The 18,895-nt window shown below is 42.3% G+C and overlaps 2 protein-coding genes across 3 annotated transcripts in view; one reads left to right on the top strand and one right to left on the bottom strand.

The window, feature by feature from the left end:
* Fyttd1 (forty-two-three domain containing 1) overlaps positions 1-10,388 on the bottom strand; it is a 29,405-nt gene extending 19,017 nt beyond the window's left edge. For both annotated transcript variants that reach the window (XM_028752299.1, XM_028752298.1), the window contains exons 1-2: positions 10,208-10,388; positions 2,468-2,596 (exon numbers count right to left, since the gene is read on the bottom strand). In XM_028752299.1, the coding sequence (XP_028608132.1) occupies positions 2,468-2,596; positions 10,208-10,310 (232 nt within the window). In that variant the 5' untranslated portion in view covers positions 10,311-10,388. The remainder of the gene's footprint in view (positions 1-2,467; positions 2,597-10,207) is intronic.
* Positions 10,389-10,807: 419 nt separating this feature from the next.
* Positions 10,808-18,895, top strand: part of Rubcn (rubicon autophagy regulator) — a 57,365-nt gene continuing 49,277 nt past the window's right edge. The window contains exon 1 of the mRNA XM_028752252.1: positions 10,808-10,941. The gene's annotated coding sequence lies outside the window, so the exon portion shown is untranslated. The remainder of the gene's footprint in view (positions 10,942-18,895) is intronic.

Raw genomic sequence — 18,895 nt, forward strand, 5'->3', positions numbered from 1 at the left:
AACCCGTGCTCCTTACTGCTGAGCCGTACATACTGCATCTTTCTTCCTCCCCTCCCTTCCCTCCTCTCCTTTATCTCCCATCAGCCTGCTCAAATTTAACTGTTGAACTTGGAGTTTTTGTTGTTGCTGTTTGTTTGTTTGTCTGAGACAGTCTCACTAATCTAGCCCAAGCTGGCCTGGAACTTTCAGCAAGCCTCCTATCTCTCCCAAATGCTGACTGTACAAGCATGCCTTACCAGGCCCACCTATGACATTTCTTAAACTCTATCTTCTCTAAGTTGTTACTAGAGATCAACTCTTTAAAGTAAAAGATCTTATCTTTATGCATTCTCCAAACCAGGGAGTTCAAAAGTACTTACCAAACATGTAAAATAATAGATACTATTTATGGCTAGTCTGGGCTCTAAACAACTACTTCAAGACAATATATAAACATTTATAACAATATTAAATATGATGTAATGAATAACAACTGTAAAGAAATATTTAATATAAATCAATATAATTACACATTTATTTCTAACAACTAAATACCTGTCACAAAATACATAAACTAGATCCAACTATTTAAAACATTCTTAGAGGCTGAAGGTATGGTTCAGCTGTCAAGAGCACCTGCTGCTCTTCCAGATTACCAAGTTTAGTTTCCAGAACCCAAGTCAGGTGGCTCAAAGCCACATGAGCCACACGGAACTCCAGCTCCAGGGTCTCCAATGCCTACTCCCATCAGCAACTATACTCACATGCACACACCCTACACATAGTTAAATATAAAACAAACCTTTAGAGAACATGGAGTTTCTTGTAAGGTCCAGTCTCACTAATATATTTTTGAAAACATACTGATATATTACCTGTTAAACATATGTTATACTGTACTGAAGATTAAGTTTTGCTTTCCAAAATACAGAATTAAAAAAATGAGTTGGTGACTTTGGCAAAGTTATTTTTATTCATGTGAAAAAAAAGATATTTCTTAGGGGTTGGAGAGCGGGCTCGGCAGTTGAGAGCACTGTCTGCTCTCCCAGAGGTCCTGAGTTCAATTCCCAGCAACTACAGGGTGGCTCCCAACCATCTGTGATGGGATCTGATGCCATCTTCTGGTATGTCTGGGGATGGCAACAGTGCACTCACATACATAAAAATAAATAAATAAATCTTTAAAAAAAGAAAAGAAAAAGATATTTCTTTTTATTTTAACAAAGGTTTACTCTAAGATGCTGGTATAGTTGCTAAAAAGTTAATTTATAATATATGTGTTGAATTATTGTTCCCAATCTATTTTAGAACAAAATGATTATAGGTAAAGCAGCTATCAAAGTATCAGTAAGTATACCTACAACAGTCAATTTAGAGTGTTGCCTTTGGAAAATCTACAGATAAAGTTCTTGGATGGTAAGACAAGAGTTTGGAGGAAAGATGGGCAAGGTAGTACACGGCTTTAATCTCAGTACTTGAGAGGCAGAGGCAGCCAGATCTCTGTGAGTCTGCAGCCAGCTTAGTCTACATAGCTAGTTATGGCTACACAGTGAGACGCTAACTATAAATAAAATTAAATTAAATTAAATAAATCTGCCTACTGGTAATTTTCTTTGCAGAACAGCAGTCTTCACATAGTAAAGAGTTCTCATTTACAAAGCAAGTTTGCTTCCTGTAATACTTAGATATGCTTTTATTCAAATTGAGAATTTTCTAGTAAATAGAGCAGTTCTACAATAGAGTAAATTATCTTATGGTGCAGCATGCTCTTCCACTGAACAAATTCAAGCTGGAGTCAGTTCTCATCAGACTATCTATCTCTGGGGAAGGAAAACAGGACCACAGGCTATATAAGACCTTTCGTAATTCTAAACTCTAAACATAATCTAAACTATTTATAAACTGGGATTACTTCTAAACAACTCAGTATTTTAAGGAACAATCAATTAACAGCTATTTCAGGAAATAATGTTTTTTCAGGTTTCAGAATTAAACAAAAATCTGAGAATACTTGTGTATTCCTGTGCCCTACCCCCAGGCTTGAGCAGGCCTGAAAGACCTTGTTTATCACAATAGACCAAATAATAGGACCCTAGGTGGAGTTACCCACCTTGGCTGCATGTACAATCTGCTACAGGAACTTAGAAGAATCAACTAACTGCCCACTGAGCTTGCCTTGAGACATCTCCTGCAGTGACTAAGGATGGGTTCCCCCACCCATCTCAGGCTGAAACAAGAAGGGATTTGATGGGGCTTTCCCTTTAATTTAGAAGAGCTGAATATTAAACTTCGAGCCTTGATCAGAGAACTTTGTCTTGGCTTCATGTTTCTCTCACCCTTCCGTCTCTTTTTTCCATTTCCAGTCCCCCTTTCAGGTGAACCTAGTTGGTCTGTGGCCGCAGGCGGCTACATATTCCTTCCAGGTTTTAAGTTTATGGCTGAACATATTACACTATGAGTCCATAAATAACAACATTTTAGACCTTACCAGAATTCTGCTGGATTCCCCACCGTACTCTCATCCTGAATTGCCGGGTACCACTTTGCTGTAGTCTTCTATTTAGTCTTGGAAAATTTTGCTTCTTTCCTTCCTTTCTATTCAGTTTGATAATATCATCTACAAAAAAAAGATGATGCCATAATTATTTTCATTTTAACACAATGAATAAAATTGCTCAGTCTCATTTTATAGTCAATAGAGTTCTCCTACCTATGTCCCTAACTTAGTCCCCATCACTAGTATCTTCACTGTTTCAGACAGTGTGTAGCCAAGGCTGGCTAAGAACCTGCTATGAAGCTTAGGTTACTGGATCCCCAGGACTCCTAAGCCCCTTTCACTTATCCTAAGCTTCAATCAGCCATTTGGCCTGATGAAATGCTTGGGGAAAAAAAGGTTCTCTAGTAAAAGTTCCAACCAATAGACAAAAACAGATCTACCAACTGATGAATTCTACTGGGGAGGGAAACAGTAGGTTGATTCAACTCAGTAGTAGTGTTTAGCTAGAACGTACAAGGTCTTGGGTTCAAACCGAGTACTGCCAACAACAAAATGTCTAGCTACCTTTTTGTTGTGCATAGTGGCACATGCCTGCAGTTGCAGCAAAAGGAAGCAGAGGCAGGAGAGTCAGAAGTTCACAGCCAGCTTTGACTACAGATTGAGTTTGAGGTGAGCTTGGGCTCAGCAAAACACAACTAACCAACTCAAAATAACAACAAGAAAAACCTCAAAAGTCCAATGTTCTAAATTCACCTAAATTCAGAATACATTTATTGGATGTACAGTTTATGCATTTAATTCATGTGGAAGACTATTATAAGGGGAAAAGTGTAAGATACTCCCCATTCTCAGTAAGTTTAAGTTATTTATGAAAACAGGCATGCAAATAGCAAGCACATGAACAAGTATCATAATAAAGCAATGGCACTTTGGTTCTGTTCTTCTCTAGCAAAGTCATTCATCATTCTCTCTATTCTCACTCTCCAACTCTGTAAGCTTCATTATTTCCAAAAATACTTTCAACAGCCTCAAATTAATTCATAAACATCATACTATGTTAATACCACAATAAGCAATGTAAGTATGAGAAAATTAAGCATATATCAAATTCTTATTGTCAAAGGTTACTAGAAACCAACAATATACTCATTCAAAAAATATCTGGCACCAGGGAGATGACTCCACAAATAAAGGCACCTACCACCAGGCTGGACAACCCAAGTTTATTACCAGGACCCATATGGTGAAAGAGGACTGATTCTCCACAAGCTATCCTGACTTCCACACTCATACTGAGGTGTGCAACCCCCGCCCCCCAAAGTGTTTTAAAAAAGAAATATCTAAACTCAGCTGGGTGTAGTGGCATACACTTGTAATCCCAGCTAGACAGAACGAAGCAGGTTGGCTGCTGTACTCTAAGGCCATTCTATCTCATGAAAGACAGAGGATGAAAGGCAGGAAGAAAAGGAAAGGATGGGAAATTCTCTAGTCCCGAAACCCAGTGTTAAGTGTGGTGACTGACAAAGCAAATAACCAAAGAGACTGAACTGTCAACAACTTCCTACCAAAGCTAAAAGCTAAGTCCAATCATTTTACCAAATCACGTTAACCACAACTGTATCAATATAATTAGTTTTTCCTAAATCAGTGAAGGAAATACAAGAGATTATTAAGGATCATTTCTTGGTTCTCTTTCTTTCTTTTCTTTTCTTTTCTTTTCTTTTCTTTTCTTTTCTTTTCTTTTTTTGGTTTTTTTTCGGTTTTTTTTTTTTGGCTTTTCAGAGATCTGACGGCCTCTGCCTCCCAAGTGCTGGGATGAAAGGCCTGTACTAGCACGCATGGCTTAAGGGTCATTTCTTACATGATTTATATTATTTCTCCCACAAGTTGTCCTCTGGCCCAAATGAACAAAGCAACATGCATCCACACATACACAAAAACAAATTATGTAATTTAAAGTACTTCAAAGTACTATTTTCTTCTTGAGACTCATCGCCAACTGCAAACTAGTTCACTAAATTTAAAAACACATGGGCTTTGGGTGTAGCTCATGGTAGAGTGTTCCCTAGCATTCATAAAACCCTAGGTTTGATCCTCAATACCAACTAATAAGATAAAAGACACTAAAAATTGTGTTAGTCATACCCCCTTATTGAAGAACAATACTCCCCTTCCCCCCCCCCCAAAAAAAACCAATTAGAAAGAAAAACTTTTGGGAGAGGAAGAGGGGTGGGAGGTCACCGTTTCAGAGGCTTCATTCAGTTTGTGGTCATCTGACCCCGTTGTTTCTAAGCCTGTAGGTGACAAACAGCATCATTATGGAAGGGCACCGAGGGAAAGCTGATTGCTTCCTGACATCCAGGCAAGTGGGTGCTACCCTCCAAAGGCACATCTTTAGTAACTGCTTCCTCCAATAAGGCCCTACTTCACCTAAATAGCCCATTCAGTTATGAATTTATCAATATCTAATCCAGTGAGGACATTATTGCCTTCATGATTCAATCACTTCTTAACAGCTCCTTCTTAACCACGCCTTCAACATAGGATCCTTTTGGGAAATACTATATTTAAACAGTAACACTAGGTTTAAAACAAAAGGCTTCATAAATATCAGACATATGAACTTATTAATAAGTTCTCACTGAGAACAAAATAAAAAATAAAAAAACATCGTTTTCACTAAACCTACTTTCCAGTAGGTTTCAACCCCAAAACTTTGAGAATACACCCAATAAATTTGGCCAGGAGATTAGGGGCAAAAGTGGTGTTGATTTTGACTACTAGGGTAATTTCGTTGTTGTTTCTGAGACAAGGTTCCACTCACTGTGTATCCCTGGCTGGCCCGGAACTCAGAGTAGGCTGGCTTGGGACTCAGAGTTCTACCTCCCTCTACTTTGGAACTGCTAGGATCAAAAGCATATGCTGCAATGTCTAACATACCAGAGTAATTTTTACACAGAGTAATTTTTAATATAGCTGAAATTAATTTAAGATGAAGTCTCACTAGCCTGAAACTCTTGATCCTCCTGCCTTATCTTCTAGAGTGCCAATTACTAGTATATAACACAATTCTTGCCACAACTAAAAGTTAAAAATAGGAAGATATCTTATCATCTAAGTCCTCAAAGTTTTTGAATATGAAAGGAGAACACGGCCACTCCTACCCAGTGAGTAGACAGAGTAAACACTGAAACAAAAAAGAGTCATTACAATGAACTACATTATAATGAACTATAACGCATGCTCTGGGGCTAGAGGATAGGTCAGCAGTTAAGAGTACTTGCTGCAACCAGTGGTGGTAATACACGCCTTTAATCCCAGCACTCTGGTGGCAGAGGCAGGTGGATCTCTAGTTCAAGGCCAGCCCGGTCTACAGAGTAAGCTCCAGGTCAGCCAGGGCTACACAGGAACCCTGTCTCAAAAAACAAAGACAACAAAAAAAAAAAAGCACTTGCTCTTCCAGAATACCCAGGTTTAGTTCCCTGTGGTCACAGCTCAAGTTCCAGGAGATCTGATGCCCTCTTCTGCTTTCTACAGGCACCAAACAACCATGTGGTAAAACACTTATACACATAAAATAAATATTTTATTTTTTAATAAAGGGGAACATTTCGTCCATGGCATTATACATGTGTATGTGTGAGATAATTATAGTGCAGTTATCCTTACAACAATCCCATAAAAAGTGTTACAATATTATTTTTTAAATTAAAAAAACTGAGCCAATGTCTATTGTTAACTAAGTTGGTAGACACTCAGTAAAACTGGTACCAGAAAACCGTATTTGTGGAGATCTTTTGGGGCCACTTAGCAGGAATCTGACATTGGGCCAGGACAAGGGTAGGCTTCAGGCAGGAATCTGATAATGGGCCAGGACAGGCAAGTAAGTTCTGGCAGCAATCTGATTTGTAGCTAGAACAAAGAAGTAGGCTTCAGGCAAGAATATGACTTTGGGCTAGGACTGGGAAGTAGGCTCAGAAATCTTGGTCATCCTGATAAGCCCCTAGAAACAGTGATCACGGGACTTTGTTTATTACCTTGCTCATTCCTTAACCTAGAACTGACCTTATTACTTGTACGGCTGGGGTCATGCTGCAGTGTTGTCTAATTGTCTTTTTTCCTTTTAATCCTCGCTCCTGCCCTCGAGAACCTGTTGACTGGCTGAGCTAGCTTGGTCACATATTCTAAAAATTGGGTGCTTTTTTTTTTTTCTCACTATGCAGCCCTGGCTCAGAGATCGATCTGCCTGACTCAGGTTCTCTGCTGAGTTACAGGACCTGGTAAGCCTATCACAAATCTCTAAGATTCTTGCTAAGACACAAGTACTGACAGACTTGATGTACTCTCCTGAGGCAGAGGCAGCTCTATTTCAGCTCTCCATAGCACTATTCTTCCACCTTCAAGAAGAAGCAGCCCTCTTTAATTGATGTCCTATTTATCAAATGAAATACATACTAAGGGGGGTTGTAGAGGGAGGGCAGTCAGTAAAGTGCTTACCCAACAAGCATGAAGCCCCAAGTTCAGATCCCCAGCACCCTTACACAAAGCTAGGCGCTGTGGCACAAGTCTGTAATCCCAGCAATGGGGAGGCAGACACAGGATCCCTAATACCTGCTGGCCAGTCAGGTTGGCCAGATGGATGAGCTTCAGGTTCAGTGAGAGACCCTGCCTCATAAAGGTAGACAATGACTGAAGACACCAGATGTCAACTTCTGGCATCCACACACACGAAAAACATGCAAAACACAAGACGGATCAGTGGGCAAAAGCCCGATGACCCGAGTTTAACCTCTGGAACCAATGGCAGGAGAGAACCAACAAGTGGACCTCCACATGTGTGCTGTGGCATGAATACATTTTGCACACACAGAGAGGGGAGAAACAGTATTTTTAAAAAAACAAAAACAAAAAAAAACTATGATGTACTGGCTAAAACGTATTGGCTGTGGAAATAGATGTAACATATATAACATCTATAGTTTGAAGCTCTAAAGCCAGACTGAAATCCTAACTTTTCCTACCTCAGACTCCTGTAAATAATTACAATAAGGGTACATACACACACATATACAATTATATATAGTGCAGGTGTGTATAAACGACAGAGCCTTTAATTCCAGCACTCAAGAGGCAGAGTTAGGTGATTCTCTATGAGTTTGAGGTCACCCTGGTCTACAGGTCATCCTGGTTCCAGGCCAGCCAGGGGTACATAGTGAGACTTTGTCTCAATAGACAAACAGACACATAGATACATACATAGCATTTGTTGTCCACCAAATATTGTTCCAAGCAGTTTTCATTTGCCTATTGACCCATTTACTGTAGCAAATCCATGAGGTAGCTGCTATCACTTTTAGGCTTTTATTTTTAATTATGTGTGTATGATTGTGGATCTGTGCGTGTGAGCACAGTGTCTATGGACACCAAGAGAACGAGCTCTCTGGAGCTGGAGTTACGTTGTGAGCCAAGCTGCCAAAAGTAGGTACCGGGAACCAAACTTTGGGTCTCTGCAAGAACAGTATGTTCTTAACCACTCAGCAATCTCTCTAGCCCCTACTATCACCTTTTAAGACAATTTGTCCATAGTCACAGGCTAGTAAGTGTTGGAAGCAGGGTGCTTGTCAAATAGTATGGCTCTACATACTTATCCTTAGAAGTACAGCCCTTGGGAGGCTATTAGATATTAAATTATATTAAATGGTTAGTTTATTGCCTAGCATTCAATAAACATGTTATACTAATTCATGGCTTTCAATCAAAAGCTGTCTTTTTTTTTTTGGCGGGGGAGGTCATGACTGATCAGCCAATGTGGTCAGACTAAAGGCCAAACATAGTCTTGTTAATATGTTCATATACTATTTCAAATCTTAGGTTCTGACTTAAGGCAACCCCAGAAACCAAGAAAGAGTTCTTAACTGCTGATCAAAAACGCTCCAAGTAACAGAAGAGATAACAGGCATGTAAAGAGTGTCTCCAGGCCCAGTATTATGACCCTAAATAACATCCTCAGACTAGGTTACATCTAAGCTCTCTAGTCCTGACGCACATGCTGCAAAAGCCACCAAAGCAGCCAGCCCCTCCTTTCTACTCCAGCCAAGTCCACCGTAAGTCGCCACCACAGGAGGAGTCAAAATGGAGGCACTTTGTCACCTCCTCAGCCTAGAACAGGAGCTGTCACAGTGGCGCATCTCCTTTTCCACCTCAGCCTAGAGTCTCTGCAGGAAGCTGTCCCACAGCAGCAGTCCACAGCTCCTTCCAGCCTCTCTGAGAGGGCACCTCAGCCAAAAGGGCTTGTAGTCAGGAAGGCCTTCCTATCCTAATCCATGGGCCTCAAGGCAGTGAAAAGGGTTGAAAACCTACCAATCCCTGAGCAGGAAAAACTCACCAGTCCCTGAGCGTCCCACAAAAACTAACCAATCACTGAGTAGGAAAACTCACCAATCCTTATTCTGTAAATCTTTGTCCTGAAAAGCTCCTAAGAACCCTATATAAGCCCTGCCTTTTGTCCAGTTCCCTGCTGTCCTCTAGTGGGAACCGAGGGCAGCCATCCCTGGGCTTGTCCCTCCTCTCCCTGGATCCTCCACTAAATCTCTTTTATGAAGATTTGCAGCCTGGTGTGACTAGAAGATGCCAAGAAGCAATGAAGAGAAGCAGCAAAGAAGTGGAGTAGGGCTGAGACTCCTGAGAGCCTCAGCTCAGCTGGGAGTACCCTCCCCTGGGAGCTGCAAAGGCTTCATCACAGAGCTATGTCACAGGTTCCTGGCCACCCGTGTCTCAGGATGCCCTCCTACTGGGGCACCTTCTCCCCTCTGAACTGTATAGTTTCTGGGCTTCTGAGGTCCAGGATGTCTTTCCACTTGAAAAGAAACACACGTTCAGTAATCAGGTATTTTAACATGTCAAAGAGGGGTGGGGTGGGGTGGTGAGAAAAGACCTGGTAAGAGAAAAAGCAAGATAGCACTGATCCTATCCAGTACCATAACGACTCTACAGAAATGGAATTACTTTTGGATCTGCTAAGCCAAACCAAACAGAAGCCTTCATACTGTTGGATCTGAATTTGTTTTTCGAAAAAAAAAATCCTCATGCTTTTCTTAGTCAGCAGCAAACCACGGCATCCTTTTTATGCATACTGGACCCCATGTTCTACCTGACATTTTATCAATCTGCGTACATCTCTCCTTCCCCACCCCCAACCGGCTAACTTTGAAACCGGGCTAGGGAACACGCTTCAGTAAACACCTAATCAAACACAGTAATACGGTTCACGCTTAACGACCCCTCCGAGCGGCCGTTCTAGGACCGCGTCCCGGTCCCTCGGCGTTCCCCGGGGGGCACCGGTTGGAAATCGCCCGTGCCCAGCGCACTTCAGGGCACAGTCACACCAGACAAGCCATTCTCGCAGCTGCTGGCTTTAGTCAGTTGCAGCCCCAGCCCGGTTCTAAGACCCTTTATAAGGAAAAGCCCTGGGTGAGCGAGCACACGCCGGCCCGGGTGGCCCAAGAGACCGCGTCCCACCGGGAAAGAAGACAGTACTCACCGACCCAGAGGACCGCCCGGCCCGTCCTTGTCACGACCCCTCCCGACCCCAAGGGGGGTCGCTCCCGTCCCACCTCGGGGGTCCCCGCCGGTTCTGCCCACGCGCGATCAAACCCGACAGGCAACCGCCCCTTCCCCCACCGTGGCTCCCGCCCCCTCCCCCACCACGACGCGGCCACCCCAGTCCCTCACCAAGGGACATATCGATTTTGTCGAGGTTCTCATTGCTTCGTGCTTTCGGCGGCGGCGGCGGAGTTGCCGTAGCTCCCACCAACCGGGTGCCAAACCGGTTCATGACTGGGGATGCGGCGTCGGAGCAGTCAGCCGGGAAGGCCAGAGTCGCAGGCCCGCCGCCTCCCACTCACGCACCCAGACTAGCTGCAGCGCAGAGCGCGCACGCGCGCCGGCAGCGTCCTCGCCCTCCCACCCCCAGCAGCGGGCGGGGAGAGGGACTACCGAGACGAACTGCGGGCCAGAGCGGCCCACGCGAAACTGGTGCCTAGCGGCCCTTGCCGGAGCGGGGCGCCGTACAGGAGCCTCAGCCTTGGGCGCCGGGAATAGCCGCTGTCCTAGCGCCTCGACGGCCCACACCATTGGCAGCATCTCCGAAATCGCGTCTGAAACGCGAGCCTGGCACTGCCGTTCCGGCTCGTCCTGCTGCGGAAAGGCCCGGCACGCCCCTCTGCAGTGCAGCCTCGGGAGGCTGGACAGACTCCTGCGAGCGTAGATTGCAGCGATGGGTCCCAGCTCCCCGGTCTCTGAGTTGCCACGTCTGATAGCGAAGGTTGCAGTGACAGTACTTGATTTGAGTCACCTTAACAATAAAAGTAAATGTTAATGTATCTGCACCATGTCTCAATCGGCACTCTATAAACATTTGGCACGGTACTAGCTACCTTAGTAAGACCTCATCTTCCCTTGGGAGGGTAAGTACCTCTGTTTATTTTTCTACTCAGTTGAGTTGTGAGAGAAGTATATATATGTTTTCCTTAATCGTCTTTACAGGCAACCTTAATGTTTCCATTCCTGCTTAATAATTCGTTTCCCCTTTACGAAATGTCATGCCCCCCCCTTTTTTATTTAATTCTTCTACAACGCACTTGTGTGGAAGCATGCCTGTTACTCCATAACATAACAGCTCAAAACCATCTCAGACATTTTCACATAAGGAAAAAAAAAGCGTCAGATATTCTGTTCATGTAGAAATCTCTGCCACTTCCTAAAATTTCTTTAGTTGAGACCTGAGCGAGCTCTGTGGCGACCCAAGGAATCTGAAAACTACACTATCCTATATTTAATTTAGTAATGTCACAATCCATGTGGTTTGCAAATTCAACAACCATGACACATTTTACTATTTTTTTGCTTGGAGCTCCCATAATTTAAAATACTTCTTATCATGTATAATTGCATCTATTAATAACATATTTTCTAACTTTTACCAGCAGAAACCTCCTTATATCACACCTACCCTTTTTAGTAAAGATTGTGACAGTTATTGGTAGATCTTAAAAATAAAGTTACATGCTAATGCTTCTTATAATAGGGTTAAAACAAGAAACCATTCTAAGTTGTGATTCCATCCAAAAGCATGACATTTTGGGGTGTTTGATGAACCATAGTAGTAGTCTTATCTTGAGGAAACCTATAATTTTCTGCTGAGACTTTGAGAAGTACAGTTCCTTGTTCTCAAAAGTCAAGTTGGGCCAGGTGTGGTTTCCAGTGCCTTTAATCGCAATACTTGGGAAGCAAAGACCAGTGAATTTCTGTAAGTTGTAAACCAGCCAGATCATACTTCCAGGACAATCAGGGCTATGTAAAGATTACCTGTCTCAAACAAGTCAAGTTGGTTTTCTTTCCTGTGGCAAAACTATAACTGTATATAGTCAGTTCACATAGCACACAACTATGAAAGTGTACAAGAAATTAATGGTAAAAAGTGAATTCAGCAAGACTCAACAATAAAATCTGCAACGTCAAGTGGAATAGCCTGATGCTCTTGCCACAAGGTCCTTGAGTTTGCTAGATCATTCTGCAACTCCAACCCCTTGAACTGCTAGCAACTGGGGAAGCTAGGTTGTAAAGAAGAATGTGGACGAGGCCAGGCAGGGTAGAGCACGCCTTTGATCTTAGCACTTAGAAGGCAGAGGCAGGTGGAGCTCTGAGAATTCCAGATCAACCAGAGCTCTACAGTGAGACTGTGTATCAAAACAACAAAACCAAAGCCAAACAACCAAACAAAAAAGTTTCTAAGGCTCCTGGGTTTATTGAGTAGCACATTTATCATTTCCTTCAGTCATTTGTTATATTACCTGTAGCCTCCTGCGGCCATGGACGAACTGGGTTCACCTGAAAGGAGAGCTGGAAATAAAAAAAGGGGGACGGAGAGGCGAGAAAAGCATGAAGCCAAGACAAAGTTTTCTGATCAAGGCTCGAAGTTTAATATTCAGCTCTTCTAAATTAAAGGGAAAACCCCACCAAATCCCTTCTTGTTTCAGCCTGAGATGGATGGGGGAATCCATCCTTGCTCACTGCAGGAGATGGGTGGGGGAACCCATCCTTAGTCACTGCAGGAGATGTCTCAAGGCAAGCTCAGTGGGCAGTTGATTCTTCTAAGTTCCTGTAGCAGGTTGTATGTGCAGCCAAGGTGGGTAACTCCACCTAGGGTCCTATTATTTGGTCTATTGTGGTAAACAAGGTCTTTCAGGCCTGCTCTAGGCTGGGGGTAGGGCACAATTTACCTTATAAAATGCTGTAGACCTTAGTCTGCATAGGTTATCCTAAGATTCTTTACAATCCTGCGTTGGGCAGTGGTGGTGTACAACTTTAATCCCAGTACTCAGGAGTCAGAGGCAAGCAGATCTCTGTGAGTTTGAGGCCAGAAACCCTTATCTTTACATTTCTGAGATCCTCTAAGCACAAGATATTTCTCCCTGCATTAGCCCTCTGTCATTAGTTATAACTTCTTCACTTTCTGCTCATTTGTCGGAGTAAACTACAGAGAAGAAGTGTAAATTTTTTTTTTTTTTTTTAACAGGAGGGTCTCATATGCAGCCCTGACTGGCCTGGAGCTCCGTATGCAATCAGGCTGGTCTCTTATTCACAAAAATCTGCCCACCTCTGCCTTCTTAGTGCCAAGTGTGCACTACTGTTCCCAGCCTGGAAAGTCTGTTTACATTATTATTTATTTTATGTGTGGGGTGTGTGTGTGTGTGTGTCTGAGAGAGAGAGAGAGAGAGCGTGAGCACATGTAACATAGCACATGTGGAAACAGAGGACAACTTGTGGGAATCCATTCTCTCTACCATGTGAGGCTCACACTCTTATTGTCAGGCTTGGCAGCAAGCACCCTTACCCACTGAGCCATCTTACCAGCCCGCCTTGCTTCTAATCTTTTTAATTTGTATGAAAAAGCTAAGGCATTTAGATTTTGAAAGCATGCATTTGTTATAACAAAACAGGTGTGTTTAGATTTTGGGATTTTGGTTTTATTTTTTAAATTTTTGGCATGTATAGAATAAATATACAAATATTTTAGGTATGTATAAATATACAAATAAATAATGAATATTCCAAAAGCTTTTTTGCACCAATATAGTAAATACTATCTTTTGTCTCCATCTTTTCTCAAAACTGAAGCCTGATTCCAAACGTTTCGTTTTCTGGAATGTCCCTCGGTATCTCATCAAGCATTCCTTCTTGCTTTATTTGGAATTTCAAGTTTCCCAAGGGCTAAGGTCTCAGAGATTCAGAGACTCTCTCAGATTCCAAAAGATACAAGAATAAAGTATTGTGGTAATACTATGTCAGTATATAGATCAGACACAAAGCAAAACAAACATAGCAAATAATCATAACTCTACTTTCTGACTCTACAGATTTCTCATTCTGGACATTTCATATAAAGGATCATACAATATTCTATCTTTTGTGTCTAGCTTCTTTCACTAAACAAGGTTTTCTAGGTTTGCTCATGTTTTAACAGTAAGTCCAACCCTCACTCCTGTTAATTCGTGGATAGTACCACATTGCATGGGTGTAGTGTTTTCTTTACCAGTTGATCAACAGTTGGCTGTTTTCACTTTTTGGTTATTATAAATAGTATGCTATGAATTTTCTTCTATGAGTTTGGCGTGGACATAAGTCCTGACTTCTTAGAAGCATACCTGGATGTAGATTGCTGGATCATGTGACAGCACTTTAACCTTGTAAGGAACTGGCAGATTGATTTTCACAAGCCTACATTATATTGCCATCAACAGCATATGAGTGCACCAGTATCTGCATATGTTCCCCACACTCACTAATAATCGCTAGTGTTTTTGTGAAGAAGTCTGACTTTGTACTTGTGTATCAATTAAAGTGTAAATCTGAAGTTGTGATCAGAGCTGTGATCTGTCAGTACAAACTGATACCGTAATGACCAGACGGAAGATCACTCTAAATCAGTTAGACTGTATAGTCAAACTGATCTATAAACTGACTTTGGAGTGACAGATCTGCATTTGATTCCCAGGTGGTCTGTCACTTGAGGTAAATGGTTAAAGTCTATGAATCTCAATTATTCCTCTCTCATATCCTATTAATAAGTTGTAATTCCAGGATCATAGTCAGGACTAAACTGGGGTTATATTGAAAGAAAAGAATAAAAAGTTATCACTACAATACCAGGTATTAGTAATATCTCAGTCAGCTCTGGCTGTGTAAGAGTTAATACTAGACGGGCGGTGGTGGCGCACGCCTTTAATCCCAGCACTTGAGAGGCAGAGACAGGCGGATTTCTGAGTTTCAGGCCAGCCTGATCTACCGAGTGAGTTCTAGGACAGCCAGGGCTACACAGAGAAACCCTGTCTCGGAAAAACCAAAAAAAAAAAAAAAAAAAAAAAAAAAAGAGTTAATACTAATTTTCAACTTAACAGGATCTAGAATCACCTAGGAGACACCCTTTCAGGCATAGCTATGAGGAGGTTTCTAGACTGAGTTGCCTGAGGTAGAAGGCTCACACTACATATGGGCAACACCACTCTATGAGCTGAACTTGTCCTTTCATCTCTCTGCTTCCTGACTGTGGATGTGACCAGCTGCTCCATTGCTCCTGACTCTGTGACTCCCCTGACACGACTGTACATACCTACATGCACACCCCAACACACACTTTCAAGCATATAAGCACCACTCACAACTGACTGAGACGTGGATCAGCCGTGTACAAAGGCTGGAGTTAAAGGCTGACTCTGCATTTTCTCGGTACATGAGCAGTAGCTCTTCAGTTAATCATATGTTCACTGTGCACCAGGTGTTGGAATAGGCTCTCGGGGATATGCAACAAACAATGATGCAGCGCTTCATAACTTCACGCAACTTGCAGAGAGAAAGGTACTTTTTGAGCACCGACATCAATGAGGCTGGGCGGAGCACGTACCTTTGCCTGGCATGGAACAGTTCCGAATCCTCATCTAAGTCAAAAGAAATAGATTTCAAGCAGCCACCCTTGGTAGAGGCTTGATTTCATACAGCATAGATAAAACCACATCTAGTATGTCAGAGGAAATTGAGGGCCAATTAATATGGATTTCAGATAAGCAAGGACGTATGTCACATGTTGCAGATAAACAGCAATTTTTACTATTTGTATCTGATGTAGTATTTAAGATTATGTATTATATGTGTGTGGATGTTTAGTGTGGTGTGCTTGTGTGCACACACATGTACGAGTAGGAGTTGAGTGCCAGACATTGTACTAGGCTCAGAGGGTCAGCCTCTTATCTTGGCTCAGCTTAAAGAGCAAATGGTATTTTTTTTAGCACTTTAGAGGCTTTCTACAACCCATTGCTTTCTACAATTTATTGCACACGTATGTATACACACAGGTGTGCTGAGGCTAGAGATCAGCCTCTGGTCTACATCCTCATGAGCTGTCAACTTGGTTTTATCATTATAATTTATTTGAGAATCTCATACATGGGTACACCTTACCTGTCTGCACCCTCTCTCTTCCTGATTGAGACACAGGCTCTCACCTGGGACTCTGAACTCTCCGATGATGCTAGGCTGGCCGGCCAGAAGCCCTGGGAACCCATCTGCTTTTGGAGTACCACCATACCTGGCTCTTTAGGTGAGCGCTGAAGATGGAATTTGGGTTTTCTCAGGGCCTCATTTATGCTGCCACTTGGCCAACTGAGCTCTGATTCTTCCCCCCCCCCCCCTTGGGACAGGGACTTCCTATATAGCTCAGGCACAATTCGCACAACTTTCTTACACTTAACCCCTTTACTATGTTTTGTTTAATGTACCTTTTAGGTTTCCTTTTCCCCTCAATTTTACTGAGATATAATTGATAGCCAATAAAAGATGTTCATTTAAAATGTAGTTTATATAGGTGCACAGAACAGATACCTGTGAAAATATCACCATATCCTGAACAATACATGTATCAATCTCTGTAAAGATTGTCTTGTGCTCTTTTAATTATGGATGTTGCACTCTATTTAATGCTTTTGCTGTATCAAGTGAAATAATCAAATAGTTATTTTAAAATTTTATTAACATGGTAGTTAGATTTTTCATTTCCTTTTTTTTTTTCATTTTATTTTATGTACATTGGTGTTTTGCCTGCATTTGTCTGTGCACAGATGTCAGATCCCCTGGAACTGGAGTAACAGAAAGTTGTGAACTGCTGTGTGGGTGCTGGGAATTGAACCCCAATCCTCCGGAAGAGCAGTCAGTGCTCTTAACCCCTGTGCCATCTCTCTAGCACCTTTATTTTTTTTTTTGGATGCTCAATAAAATTTATTTTTATTTTATATGTGTGTACATACATGTGTGTCTCTGTGTTGAATGTAGCACCTACAAAGGCCAGAAGATGGCGTTAGAGATCTTGGAGCTAGAGTTAGAGGGAGTTGTGAGTCATCTGACATGGGTACTAGGAACCAAACTCATGTCCTTTGAGAGAGAAGTATGTGCTCTTAACCTCAGAGCCATCTTTCCAGACCTGGATATTGCATTTCTTAGATAAATGTATATAGCCACTTTGTATCATCTTTTTTTGTTGTTGTTTTGTTTTGTTGTGACAGGGTTTTCTCTGTGTAGCTCTGGCTGTCCTGGAACGCTCTTTGTAGACCAGGCTGGCCTCGAACTCACAGAGATCCACCTGCCTCTGCCTCCTGAGTGCTGGGATTAAAGGCATGCGCCACCACTGCCCAGCTTCATCTTTTTAGAATATATTATTGTATTTAATTTGAAGTGTTTTGTAAAGGTTTTTCTTTTCTTTTTGGAGACACGGTCTTACCTTCTGTGTAGCTCAGCTCACAATCCTTCTGCTTCAGCCTCTTGACTGACAGAATTATAGGCATCTGATACCACACCTGGCTTGGACTTTGTCTTCTCTTTTTTTTTTTTTTAAATTTATTTATTGTATGTAAATACACTGTAGCTGTCTTCAGACACCCCATAAGAGGGCATCAGATCTCATTACAGATGGTTGTGAGCCATCATGTGGTTGCTGGGATTTGAACTCATGACCTCTGGAAGACCAGTCAGTGCACTTAACCACTGAGCCATCTCACCAGCCCCCAGGACTTCTCTTCTCTTGTCTTCTCTTGAATGAAACTAGTTTTTGTTTGTTTGTTTGTTGACAGTATCTCATATATAGCCCAGGCCAGCCTTGAACTCAGCATGCAGTCAAGGATGAACCTGAGCTTCTGATCCTCTGCCTCTCCAGTTCGGAGGTTACAGATATATATCACTATGTTCCCTTTACCTGGTGCTGGAGATTGAACCTAGGGGTTCCCAACCTGGATAAAAAACCCTTAGAAGCCAAGTTATTTTTAGCATTCATTAGTTTCAATGGAGACATTCTCACCCTCTTCCTCCCTCTCACTTGCCATATCCAGCCCTTCACAAAATAATACTGATTCTCTCGTCTTCATATTGCTGTAATTTTAACCTTGTTCTTCCAGCCCTTGCTCTAGTCTAGGCCTGGGCTTGCAAATCGTCAACTATAGGGCCACCTTCAGCCTAGAGTCAAGCTTTCCTTGGTTTGAACGATAGTCTGCCAGCATTTAGAAACGTAGTTATACCTTTAGGGGCAGATTCTAGCTTGTTTTTTTGGGAAACAAAACAATATTATGTTAGCTGACAACTAAAAGTCCCAGTATTCATTTGACAACACTCAGTTACAGCTAAGGTGAGACTCCCTCCTTGGAAAAAGGCTGAAACAGTCCAGCTGAGAATTTCTGCCATTCTCTCATTTCTTGCAGCTGACTTGTCTTACTCTTGGCTATCACACACAGACTCTTCTAGGGATCACTAATCTCTATCTACTTCCCTCTTACCTCTAATGAGATACCCACTCTCTCCCCTTTCCACATTGTCAAAGTTAGCTTTGCAAGCACATTTGCCACTTCCTCTCATTTGTACATCCTTGATAAAGCTCACTGTTCTTTGGCTAAGATCCCAACTCCTTAACATGTCATCTCATAACCGGGTCTTACGTGCATGAGAATGCCCATATCATTGCATCTCACTCCTCCTTTGCTTTAAAACTTCTTTTATTGTGTGTGTGTGTGTGTATGCATGCACACATTCATGGGGAAGAGAGAGAATAATTCTCAAGAGTTGGTTCTCTCCTTCCACCATGGAAGTCTGGGGCTGGAACTCTGGTAGTCAGGCTTGGTAGCAAGCTTCTTTACTTACTGAACCATCTTGCCCTCTCTCAGTTTTGATTACTAAGAAGCAGCAGTTTACAAAACAGCTATTTTCTTAATACCTGTCAGAGCTGTTGTGTCCATCTTCCTGCCTCTCCTCCCCTCCTTGTTAAACTCTTATCCTAGAAACTGCTGTGCCAGGCTTTGGTGGTATATGCTTATAGTCACAGCATTC

This window comes from Grammomys surdaster, unplaced genomic scaffold (genome assembly GCF_004785775.1).
Source record: "Grammomys surdaster isolate TR1022 unplaced genomic scaffold, NIH_TR_1.0 125889, whole genome shotgun sequence".
In the NCBI taxonomy this organism is placed as follows: domain Eukaryota; kingdom Metazoa; phylum Chordata; class Mammalia; order Rodentia; family Muridae; genus Grammomys; species Grammomys surdaster.